Source organism: Macaca fascicularis, chromosome 12, assembly GCF_037993035.2.
Source record: "Macaca fascicularis isolate 582-1 chromosome 12, T2T-MFA8v1.1".
In the NCBI taxonomy this organism is placed as follows: Eukaryota; Metazoa; Chordata; class Mammalia; order Primates; family Cercopithecidae; genus Macaca; species Macaca fascicularis.
In genome coordinates, this window is record NC_088386.1 from 91,538,169 (window position 1) to 91,550,970 (window position 12,802).

At 36.9% G+C, this 12,802-nt stretch overlaps 1 protein-coding gene and 2 pseudogenes across 1 annotated transcript in view; 1 reads left to right on the top strand and 2 right to left on the bottom strand.

The window, feature by feature from the left end:
* The window catches only part of DNAH7 (dynein axonemal heavy chain 7), a 340,485-nt gene that overhangs the window by 167,676 nt on the left and 160,007 nt on the right, over positions 1-12,802 (bottom strand). Inside the window, exons 25-27 of the mRNA XM_005573795.5 lie at positions 6,543-6,711; positions 2,025-2,127; positions 1,777-1,904 (exon numbers count right to left, since the gene is read on the bottom strand). Coding sequence (XP_005573852.2) covers positions 1,777-1,904; positions 2,025-2,127; positions 6,543-6,711 — 400 coding nt within the window. The remainder of the gene's footprint in view (positions 1-1,776; positions 1,905-2,024; positions 2,128-6,542; positions 6,712-12,802) is intronic.
* Positions 4,153-4,950, bottom strand: LOC102133040 (anaphase-promoting complex subunit 15 pseudogene; annotated as a pseudogene).
* LOC102132656 (large ribosomal subunit protein uL24-like) lies at positions 5,998-6,523 on the top strand (annotated as a pseudogene).

The window sequence follows — 12,802 nt, forward strand, 5'->3', positions numbered from 1 at the left end:
TAATGATACTTTCTGGGCCCTGTCAGGCTTTTATTATTTTTTAAGGAATATGCAACTCTTTCATTTCAGACTTGTTAGGTATTTGGTATTTCCATATATACTTGAAAACAGATGCACTGTAGAAGCTTGAACCAACAAGGCTGCACAACAGGAGAAGCTATCAGAATTGAGAACAGCTTTTGGCCTCATGTAGAAGGAAAATACATTATCCCCGAGAACTACCAGGTAAGTATGTTAGCACTATTTCAACCTGCACAGTAAATAAAACTGTGGAAAGGTCTGCAGAGGGCATTAACAAATTCAACCAATAATGGCTCCCAGCTTTCTATAACAAGTTACTCAGAGATTTTTGCTTTTCCTACCTTTGCAAATTTATGCATTCAGATTGATCCTACCAAATAAAAGAGCAACATAGTGAACAAATAAAAGAACTGCAACAACAACAACAAAAAGCTTTCCAAAAGAAAATGCCAAATAAAACTTGTAAAATGCTTCTTAGATAGAAGAGGATTTACTGTTTTTCATTTGTTAATCATGCCTTCCTTCACTGAGGCAAAATACTAAAACATAAGACTTAACATATAAAGGGGCATGAAATGGAAATACAAAAACACTTGGCAGCAATTAGTCATATCAAGTCTTTTTGGTGGAAAAGAAAAACTGCTCATTTAGTCTGGGAAGCTGTCAGTCTAAGCAGGTGAAGTGTGGAAGTAATATAGGATATAGTCAGGAGATTTGGTTTTGGATCCACAATTACTATTGCATTATTCTTCAACACTGCTGTCTGTATATGTGCCATACATATGCAATTCATCAGAAAAGGATATAAAATTGTTAACCAAAATATGGGGAAAATATTTTACTAATAATCAAATAAAATGGTGTTTGTTTTTTTTTTAAAAGTCTGGTCAATTCAAGAAAGTGTTTTGTTCTTTTTCATTAAAAAATTAATGCTGGGTGTCAATGAAAATTGAGAATTGATACGGGATGAAAATCACTTCAACCTGTCTTGAAGCACAATTTAGCAACAAATACCTTGGTCCTATGACTCCATCTAAAGAAATATTTCAAAATAGAGAAAAGCCTTTAGTAAAAACTACTCATCGTGATATTATTTATAACACAGGAAAACTGAAAGCAAACTGAATGTCCAAAAGTAAGCTACAGTTTGGTAAATGTATTAATAGTTTGAATTATGCTTATAAAGATGGGAACGTGTTCATGTTATAATATTAACATGAAAAAAACCCACCCAGCATACACAATAGTGTGCTTCCAGCATTGTAAAAAGGCATTTAAATTAGGGGGACACAATATATAGTAAGCAGTAGAATGGGTACCCCATTAGTAGTTTTCTATATTTTGTAATTTTTCACAGTTAGCACTATTTTAAAAATAAATATTTTGGGAATTGTTCCTGGTGTGGATATTTACTCTGTAAAGATGCTCAAAGCTTTAAAAATTGCTTTCTAAAACAATTTTCTAAAATATTATAACTAAAACAAAATATTTTACATAAACTCGAGGATAGCATATTCTTTCTTTTCACACACACACACACACTTTTTAAATATTTATTTTATTATTTTTTTTAAGAGACAAAGTCTCACTATGCCCAGGCTGGTCTGAAACACCTGAGCTCAAGTGAGCCTCCCACCACCTCATCCTCCCAAAGTGCTAGGATGATAGGCGTGAGCCACCACACCCGGCCCTTTTCATACATTAACTTTGTAAATTATAGAGAAGAAACAGATTATATAGTAACTCCTTCCATACCTTCAGGTTATCTGGCAGTTCTGATCGCCCAGCATACCCAGGGTTCATTGTTATAAAGACAGCACACGTGGGGTCAAGTTTTAGTTCAGTTCCTTCAAACATCAGTATATCAGTACCTGCATTAATACCTGTAGGTAATCAGGAATTAAAGGACTTAGTAACACCGCATATAAACATGAGCTGTGCCATTCATTACCTCTCATATTTCTTTTATTTTCACATAATGCAAAGACAAACTAGTCCATTACCTCTTTGGATAGTAAGAATTTGTTGAGCAACCACAGAGAGTACTTCCAAATCAATTCTGTTAAACTCATCAAAGCAAGCCCAGGCTCCACACGATAACAGTCCCTATGAGAAAAGAGTAATGAAAATTTTTGACTTTATCTGATTCAATATTGCATTGAAATGTTGTATTTTCACCTGATCTTTTCTAGGATTTAATATCCTGTCAAGGAAATTGCTTATTCGCCTTTATCTTTAAAGACAGCTGATTTTTTCATTACCAATTCATTATACTGCATGAATAAAAGAGTTTGATCAATTGGAAAATTTTCCAATTAACATTTTTCTCCTTTCTGCATTTTTTTTTAGCATTTAGACATACACCTATAATCTCAAAGCCTTTCCTGCTTTTTATTTACAAGTTGATTTTATTTGCTTACTCCACATGGATTTTATAGCATAGGTTATAATAACCATTTAAATAAGATGACCTCTGTTGTGAATGAGACTGCCTTGTGGATTGAGCACCTTAATAGCCAACTACCATAGTTTAAGGCCCTGGTTTACAGTCCTAACCCACAGCTACCTCACAGATATGTACTATTTTATCATAAAGAAAAACTGGAAAATCAAGCATAAGTAGTTTCATCTGAATTCAGATTTACTTTTAAAAACATCAAACGATTCAACAAATATGTACTGAACATATATTTTATAGATTGTGTGCGCATGCAAGCACACACGTGCATGTGTTACATCAAGTACATTGTATGTGCCAACTGTGACTCATAGCACTTTGTTTGTATCTTTTATGCAAGGACACTTTTAAGGCTATACCATATGAGATGTTAAATAATTAGCACAAAGCCACACAGATTATAGCAGCTGACCTTGGATTTTTACACATTTCATTCTTCTGAACCACACTGGATTGTACACGACTTCTATGCATGTCAAAGAATAGTACATTCTCATTAGTTGGAGAAGACTCTATAAATGACTTTGACCTCTTATGCATGACAACAAATCACAGAGAATAGAATGCTTTGGAAGTCATATTCAAGCGTTATATAAATTTTGAGAGTCTTGATAATAAAAATCACGCCTTTCTAATATTCTACCCCCATTATCCAGCACAATCCCAACACAAAGAAGCTATTTACAAATACTTACAAATAAGCAAATTTAATATTAATAAGTTTATGACTCTAAATAAAATAATTAAGATAGTCATTACATAGATTCAAAAACTGAGCAATATACACCAACATTTCTTTAGACATTTAAGAATGCAATGGCTATTCAAATTGCATGTAGAATTCTTTAGTTTTGTTATTTTTTTCTTTTATATATCTATTTTTATTTGTACAAATTTATGGAGTATGTGTGCAATTTTGTTACATGCATAGATTGCATAGCGACTAAGTCACTATGCAATCTGGTATCCATCACTTGAATAACATACACTGGCATCATACCATTTTGCTTTCCATACCATTTTATGGTATCCATCACCTGTATAACATACACTGCATCTATGAAGTAATCTCTCATCACACACCTCTCCCACCTTCTCATCCTTCAATTTCTATCATTCTACTCTCTACACAGCCATGTGTACAGATTTCTTAGCACCCACTTATGAGTGAGAACATGGGATATTTGACTTTCTGTGCCTGGCTTGTTTCATTTAAGATAATGACTTCTAGTTCCATCCAGGTTGCTGCAAAAGACATGATTTCATTCTTTTTTATGGCTGAATAGTATTTCATTGTATAGATGTAATCCATTTTCTTTATCCATTTCTCCACTGAAGGACACTTAGTTTGATTCCGTATCTTTGCTATTGGGAATAGTGCTCATTTCAACGAAGTTGTAAATCATTACAAAGAATGAATTAAAATGTTAGTTGGTCATTTAAATGTTTTCTTGATAATTTATTAATTACAATTTTGAGCTTTTAAACGTTCTAATTCTAATTGTTTCAGTATCACAAATGTAGAATAATCAAACTCCAGATCAGTCATATTCTAGCCAGGAACAGTTTACAGCATGAGTTAGGGGTGATATATTCTATTTTGCTAGTTTTTAAATCTTTTTTAAAGTTAACTTTTTCTGGAGAAAATTTAGAAAAGTAAATATTCTAGAATCTTTATTTTATTTATTTATTTTTGGAAAATCACTCCTTTCTCTTTATTAAAGAAACTTAGAAAGAGACCAGACCTGCCAATCAAGGGGTGAGGTACTGGCCAGGAAGGTGGAGTGGGGCTCAGGCCCTGAGGATTTCAAGTGCAGACCAATGGCCTGGGAGGGGCCAAGGAGACCAGATTCTGGTAGCAGCTAAGGAGGTGCCCAAGGGCACTTTCAGGCACTGGGGCCATCAGCTGGTTCTGTGGGCAGGGGTTGGGGGTTGGGATGCAGGGTAGTTTGGGCTGGCCTGGAATCTCTCTGAGTCCACCCTGCCTTGTCTACCTAGATCATCCACTGGTCCTGATCCTGTTGGTTGCCTTCCATGTCCATCTCATTGACCTCTCCGTCATCAGGCGACTCATTGTAGTCGTTCATCTCGTCCATGTCCTGCATGTCCTCATCATCCTCTGAGTCCTCTTCACTATCCTCATCGTCTTCATCATCCTCTTCTTCCTCGTCATCATAGTGCTCTGAGGCTGGCTTGCCAAGAGGAACCAGGTTGTTGTCTTTCTCTGCCATGCTTTGGAGCCAGGCCTGATGCTGCTGTTCCTGCTGCTGCAGCTCTGTCTCTTCCACACAGGGTCGATCCAGATTAAACCACAGTGTCTCAGTCACACGAGGGAAGAGTGAGGGGAACAAAGTGGACATGGCTCCTAGATAGCTGTTTGACCTTGGCTGAGTCACTTAACCTCTCTGGGCCTCAATGTCTTCATCGCGCCGGGAGGCTGCAGCCGGCGGTGACCCGGAAGCGCTTCACTCAGCCTGAGCGGAAGAACCCCTCCAGAATCTTTAAAATGTGCTTTGCATATACATGGACACAAAGAAAAGAACAATGGACACTGGGTCCCATTTGAGGGTGGAGGGTGGGAGGAGGGTGAGGAATGAAAAACTACCTATTGGCTATTATGATGATTATCTGGGTGACAAAATTATCTGCACACCAGATAAACTCTCGCAACACACAATCTGCCCATGTAACAAACCTGCACCTGTACCCCTGGAATCTAAAATAAAAATTGGAAATAAAAATAAAATAAAATGTGCTTTGAAAAATTACAGAAAAATATAAATAAATATATAATTTCCAGTGGATCATTTTGTGTTCAGTTGTGTCACCTAACATTTTAAGGAATGACAGGCTATAGCCACAAGCTGCTGAAATGATCAGATGTTTACAGGTTTATAGGCAGGGACTTGGTATCTCTAATTCCACCTTTTGAAGCTCATGGACTGACAAGAGTAAGAATCTAACTTAGAATTAAAAAAAAGTAATACACTGATTTGATCTTTATAAATTATTAAATTATCACATGTAACCTGAAAATATGTACATCTATAATGCATAAATAAAAATAAATTTTTAAAAAGAAAAACAAATAATAAAACTTAAGATTTCAAGTTCACTGAAATGATTGATTAGAATACGTCTATAAAAGTAAATTACTGACTCTAAATAACGTCTCAATAACAAGATCGACAGGTTAAAGATGTCTTTAGAATCCCACAACCTTTACACGATGCAATCGTTCTCAAACTCTTATCTGCTCCAACGTATTTAAGGGACACCACTTACTCCAACCAATAATAATGATTTGTTACAGTAGGGACTGGAGAGGGAAGTAGAGCTTCTCTGCAAATAGGGTTTGGCTATAACCTTACTTCCTTTAAGAATTATTGAGATAGTGCTTCAATTTTTACTTTTACTTAAGTTACAGTAAAACTTTTACTTGTATTCAATTATGTTGCATCATAAATGGCCATCTCTGATCAGTTATCCTGTTGTAAAGAAATGAGGAGTTCCCTTTTGCGGCCATCACCGAAGCGGGAGCGGCCAAAATGAAGTTTAATCCCTTTGTGACTTCCAACTGAAGCAAGAATCGCAAAAGGCATTTCAATGCACCTTCCCACATTCGCAGGAAGATTATGTCTTCCCCTCTTTCCAAAGAGCTGAGACAGAAGTACAATGTGCGATCCATGCCCATCCGAAAGGATGATGAAGTTCAGGTTGTACGAGGACACTATAAAGGTCAGCAAATTGGCAAAGTAGTCCAGGTTTACAGGAAGAAGTATGTTATCAACATTGAACGGGTGCAGCGGGAAAAGGCTAATGGCACAACGGTCCACGTAGGCATTCACCCCAGCAAGGTGGTTATCACTAGGCTAAAACTGCATAAAGACCGCAAAAAGATCCTTGAACGGAAAGCCAAATCTCGCCAAGTAGGAAAGGAAAAGGGCAAATACAAGGAAGAAACAATTGAGAAGATGCAGGAATGAAGTAATCTTATATAAAAGCTTTGATTAAAACTTGAAACAAAGAAAAAAAAAAAAAGAACTGAGGAGTTAATTCAAACCTTAAAGAATTTTCCCAAAGCCAAATAATCCAACCCATCAGAGCAGTTGAAAACAACACATTGTTTGGCTACAGCTTTTGCCAAATCCTTGGTAGTTTCAGTCTTCCCAGTGCCAGCTGGACCCTCAGGTGCTCCTCCAAGGTGCAAATGAAGGGCTCCAAATAAGGTTCTGAAACATATGAAATAGACATTCTTTGTAGAATAATGTGATTTTTTTCCATGCACATGCCAAGAAGAGAAAAAGGTTACATTGAGAACCAAACCTCCAACTTCCTCTTTGATTTCTTCCTTCCCAGTAACCTCTGAAAATCCCTGATAGTTCATTACTTTGTCTGTTATTATATTTTATTTCTGAATAGCTATATATATGCCACATTGAGAACAAATTCACTTTTGAAATTTAATGTTGACTTCTGGCCAATATGAGAATTCAGCTGACCTTGAATCCCCCAATTCTCCAACTATAAGCACATGGAAATATTACAGAAAAGAAAACAAATAATAATTTAAAACACATGGCCAGTTTTGAAAGAATGAAAAGAAAATTACCAATGAAGAAGGAATGCAAAGCTGGAGAATTAGACATTAAAAGATTGTTTCGGGATCGGTATATAAATAAATGCGTATATTTATGCTCAGATAGAAACAGAAAATAAACCCTCAGAAGTGAGCAACGTGGGGAGCTGGCATGGATCCACCTGTATAAATCTAGAAGTCTTGAAAGGCTGCCTTGTCTCTAAATGCAAACTAAAATCACTCCAGCAACTTACCGGAGAGAGACAAACAAGAGTCAATTATGGAAGAGACAAGGAAGCCTACCCTTTATGCAGGGCCTGATGAAAAGCTTGCATCGTTCGTGCAGGGAAAAAGAGGTCCAAGTTTCTACTAGTCATGGGTACATTAATCCAAAATGGTAACATTTTGTTCTGAACCAGAAAAAACTCTAGAGTCCTCCTCAGAGATAAATATGAAACTGCTCCTTATGGACACCTCCACAGGTGACAACATGCAAGCCTGGGGAAACAATCACTATTAAAACGAGCTCACAGTTCAAACAGGAGAGAGAGATCAGAGTTAGGAGACAGACTTGCTGTGGCAAAAGCAGATGGACAAAGAGTGTTATTATACAAATGGCGTCCTACCCTCTATGGTATCCTGGTGGCCTGTTAAATGAGATTTTAAATATAAAGCAACAGACACCAAAAAATTGTGAGAGAAAAACAGAAGCCAATTTTATAAATGAGACAATTTGAAACTCTAGCAATAAAAATATAATTTAAAAACTCAGTGAATAAGTTAAATAGCAGAATAAACATAAAGAAACAGAAAATTATGCACTAAAAATTACTCAAAGAGATACAGAGACTGAATGTAAGCAAAGTTAAGAGAAATAGGAGGAAGAAAATGGGGAAGAAGCAAAATTTAAACAGCAATGGCTGATAATTTTTCAGAATTCAAGAAAAACATGAATGGAAAAAGGCCCAAATAGGATAAATAAAAACTAATCTACATCTAGTAACATTACAGTGAACATCAACAATAAAGAGAAATCTTAAAAACTGTAACAGAGAAAATTACCTACAAAAGAATAACGGGGACTTAGCAGCAGTAGCAATGGATGCCAGGAGAAGAACGAGTTTTAAGGGCTGAGGGAACACTGTTCATCTACACTTCTATACCTAGCTAATCTGTCATTTAATAATTGAGCAAAGACACACAAGGAAGCATTTTTAGACAAAGACTGATAGAGCTCATTACTTGCAAAGCCTCCCTGGAACAATTACTAGAAGACATTGCCTAGTAAGGGGAAGAAAATTAAAACAAAAGTAAGGCAAAGCAAGAAGCACTGGTGAGTAAAGAAAATGATAAAACATTTTTGGTAAACCTGTATATTAATAGTAAAAAATATGTAACACTCTATTTAATAGGGTTCTTTCTTGGAATTTTGACTAAAGCCCCAAGCTGAGAACAATAAGTACCAGCTCATCTTATCTTATAGATGGTGAAGTTGGTTTGGAACATTAGCATATAAAAATTAGGTAAGAAGACCATAAGTGAGTGATCAGGAGTGAGGACTTCTTTAGAAAGAATCATTTGTGTGTTGTGTTTTTTATCTCTCTCTGTATGGTGGAAGAAAGAGCAGCACTTTTCCCTCTCCCAAGCTAACTGAGGGGCCTTTGAGACTACTCAGAAAGCTCGACACACCATCCACCCCCTGAATTTTCTAGAGCACAGAAACTGAGTGCTGACTCACAACCAAAAACATTTCAAGCTGAAAAGATGCCTGCAGCTTCTCCTGATGGCAGAATGGGAGAAAAGAAACAGAGAGATGTGTTCCCACTGCTGGCAAAACAAACGTGTGTCTATCACCTGGCCAGGTCCAGATCCCAAGAGCCAGATTTGAGTCACACTGAATGGGACCCTATGCAGGAGGCCCATCTGAAACAGGAGAAAATCCCCAAAAGAGGGTCTGCGTGTGGTGAGCCTCAGAGGCTGAAGCAAAAGCCACCTGCGGCCAGCCCGAGAAGGCATTTTCCAAAAGTGGGAGAATCCAGTCACTTCAGGGGCTTTAAGGAACCCGCATAAACATCCCTTGGAAGATCCGGCACATCTGGGCTTGTGCCATCACCAAGACATCACTAAACAGCCAAGAGATAGTTGTCACACAAGACACTTGTCACATATAAACCTAGTTCTCTGTTTCTGTTTTCTCCCCTTCAACCTCTAATACTGGGCGAAGCAAAAGATAAGCTATTGAGAGATGAAACCAAGGATAGGGATAAAAGTAGCTAAAAACTGACCACATCTATTTTCCAAATTCAGGCTCTCAGCCTGAGTCAGACGAGCTGAGGGAGAAGGAAGCTTTAAATTGGATGGGAGCTATTATTAATTTTGATATTAGACGTAAGTGGACTTTTATTATTTTAAAAAATGATATTTATAATTAATATTTTAGAGTGACCAGAAAAGCTAGGGAATCTACCCTAGATTTCATTCAGGAATGAGAAATATTTATATAATAGAGCAACTTTAAAAGAACAGTAATAAGAAAGAATAAAATTGCTTTCTGCTTGCATCCTAAAACTGGTTTATTCAATAGACTAGTTAAAATGACTAATTTTCAAGAAAGAAATTTAAAAACAAAGTTTAATTTAGTATTTGACAATAATTTGGAATATAAGAGATAGGAACCTGAAGTTAAAGTAAAGACATTTTATTATTCAGAAAGAGAATAGAGATATTTATTAACTTTAGGCTTTATTAAGCGAAACAGGCATTCGTTAAATGTAAGATAACCTTTAAGAGAATAGAAACAGCACCCTATATCATAGCCCATATCATATCCCATGTTATATCCATATCAAATGAGATAAATTAATAAAGAAAACTCAATCACATTACAGGCGTGCACCACCATGCCCCACTAATTTTTGTATTTTTAGTAGAGACAGGTTTTCACCATGTTGGCCAGGCTAGTCTCAAACCCCTAACCTCAGGTGATCCTAACCTCAGTCTTCCATAGTGCTGGGTTTACAGGTGTAAGCCACCATACCTGGCCAAAACATTGACAATTCTAATCATTCTCTAGGAAACAATATAATTTAAAACTGCTTTTCAGTTTATGGATATTCAATACATTTTATTAAATACCTGCTTTATGCCAGGAAATGAGTTGGTGCTGGGGGGAGAGAGAAAAATAGGACACAATCTTTGTAGTCTATGAAAAGACTACAATAAAGAATATCAGATATATCAAATATATTTTCAATCCGTTATGATGAGTGCTATGACAGAAGAAGACACATGCTGCTTCCGTCTCAGTGATGCTTCTTCTGAAGATACATGCTTCTTCATTCTCAGTGACGAGAATCACTGAGGACAGATTCTTAATGTAGGGAATGTCAGAGAAAAGCTACCCATAAAAGATGATGTTCCAAAGGATTAAGTAGGAGTTAGTTGTATTTCTTGAGGAACAAAAGAAAGGGAGAGAATTTGCCAGGAAAACGAGAGGCTGTGTGCACAGGTAGTGAGTGAAGAAGTAGAATGGTATGCATAAGAAAGAGTTTGGTGTTACTGGAATATTGAGTTCAATAGACAAATTATATTGCACCTCATATGCTATATTAGAACTTAAAAAACTTAAAAAATTGGGAAGATATTAAGCAGCTAATAGGATGGTGCTATTAGAGCCAGGAGAAGAAAACAGTGTTGAGCAGAATCTTTCTATCCTTCCTCTCTTCTTGACTATATCAACCATATGAAGGAAACTTATACCAAAACTTCTAATTTCTCACTCCATCCATATTGTACTTAGGAGGTCAATTCCTGGCATGAGTGGTACCCTGTTTAAGCAGTGGTTGGAGTCACTGTGTGGCTCTCATTCCCCATCTGCAACTGGATGAATTGGACCGACTATACTTGGATTCAGTTCTTCAGCCATATGGAAAGCAAGCTTAGCTTTAAGGAGCAGGAAATAGCCATCTTCAAGCTAGGCTACATTCTTCGATCCAGATTATACATGAGAGCTCTGAATTGAGGATCAGATAATTGCTCAGCCACTTACAAACTAAGACTTTATTTTTCATTACTTTAGCTCTTTAGGTGCTCTGAAAGGAAGAAAAATGTAGATTCCAAATTCCTAACACATATTTAAGAAACATTTCTAAAATAAAATCAGATATTTGACAAAGGAACAAGGGCAATTTTATGGAGAACAGATAGTCTTTTCAACAAATGGTGGTGAAACAACTGGAAAAAGTGAATCTAAACACAAAATTAATTCAAAATGGATCACATACTTAAATGTAAAACTTAAAACTGTACAAGTTTAACAGGTATATGATCTCCTAGGGACATTCAGCTGGTAAGGGAAGCACACCTCAAGTAAGCATGGGTACAACTCCAGTAAACACACTGCACATGCTCCCCTCCCAAGTGCTGGCAGGCCACTGCACAGGTGGACAGCCCACTCCAAGAGAAGAATCATGGGAGAAAGAACACAAGACCACAGAGGCACGTCAAGTCAGAAGGTCAAACCGTGCACCTGTCTTTCAAGTTGCCCACTTGGCCCTCTTCCAAGTGTACTTTCCTTCCTCTTGTTTCTGCTCTAGAGCTTTTAAATAAACTTTTACTCCTGTTCTAAAACTTGCCTCAGTTTCTCTTTCTGCCTTATGCCCTTCCATCAAATTCTTTCTTCTGAGGAGGCAGGAATTGAGGTTGCTTCAGACCTGCGTGGATTCACCACCAGTAACATGGTGTCTTTATAATGGCTCACTACAGCCTCAACTCCTGGGCTCAAGTGATCCTCCTGCCTCAGCCTTCAATGTAGCTAGGACTAAAGGTGTGCACCACCATACTTTGCCATTTTTGTTTTGTTTTGTTTGTTAGTTAATTTTTTGTAGAGATGGGAGTTTTGCTATGTTGCCCAGACTGGTCTTGAATTCTTGGTGTCAAGTGATCCTCCTCCTTTGGCCTCCCAAAGTGCTGGGATTATAGGTGTGAGCTACTGCACTCAGTCAAAAGATAGTATTTAGACAATAAAAACACAAGCTACATACTGGAAGGAAATATTTGCAGAAATGCATATCAGATAAAGGACTTGTATTCAAAACATACAAAGAACACTTAAAACTTGACAAAAGAAAAATAACCCAATTACAAAATGGACAAAAGATCTGAACAAACACCTCACCAAAAGAGATATCCATATAAAAATAAGCATATGAAAAGATGCTCAACATCATATATCATTAGGAAACTGCAAAAAAGCAAAATGAGATGCAACTACACACCTATTAGAATGACTAAAATCAAAAGCATTGACAACACCAAATGCTGGCAAGATGTGGAATAACAGAGATTCTCATTCATTGCTGGTGGCAATGCAAATGGAGTTCCAAAGTACAGCCACTTTGGGAGGCAATCTAGCAGTTTCTCACAAAGCTAAGCATAGGCTTAGTGCATGATCCAGCAATCATGCTTCTAGTTATTTACCCAAATGAGTTTAAAACTTATGTCCACCCAAAAACCTGCACAAGAATATTTGCAGCAGTTTTATTTATAATCACTGAAATTTGGAAGCAACCAAGATGTCCTTCAACAGGTGAACAGATAAACTGTGTTACACCCATATAATAGAGTATTATTCATCAATAAAAATAAATGTGTTATCAAGCTGCAAAAAGACATGGAGGAACCTTAAATGCATATTGCTAGGTGAAAAGAGACAGTATATATAATTTCAGGTACTATATGACACT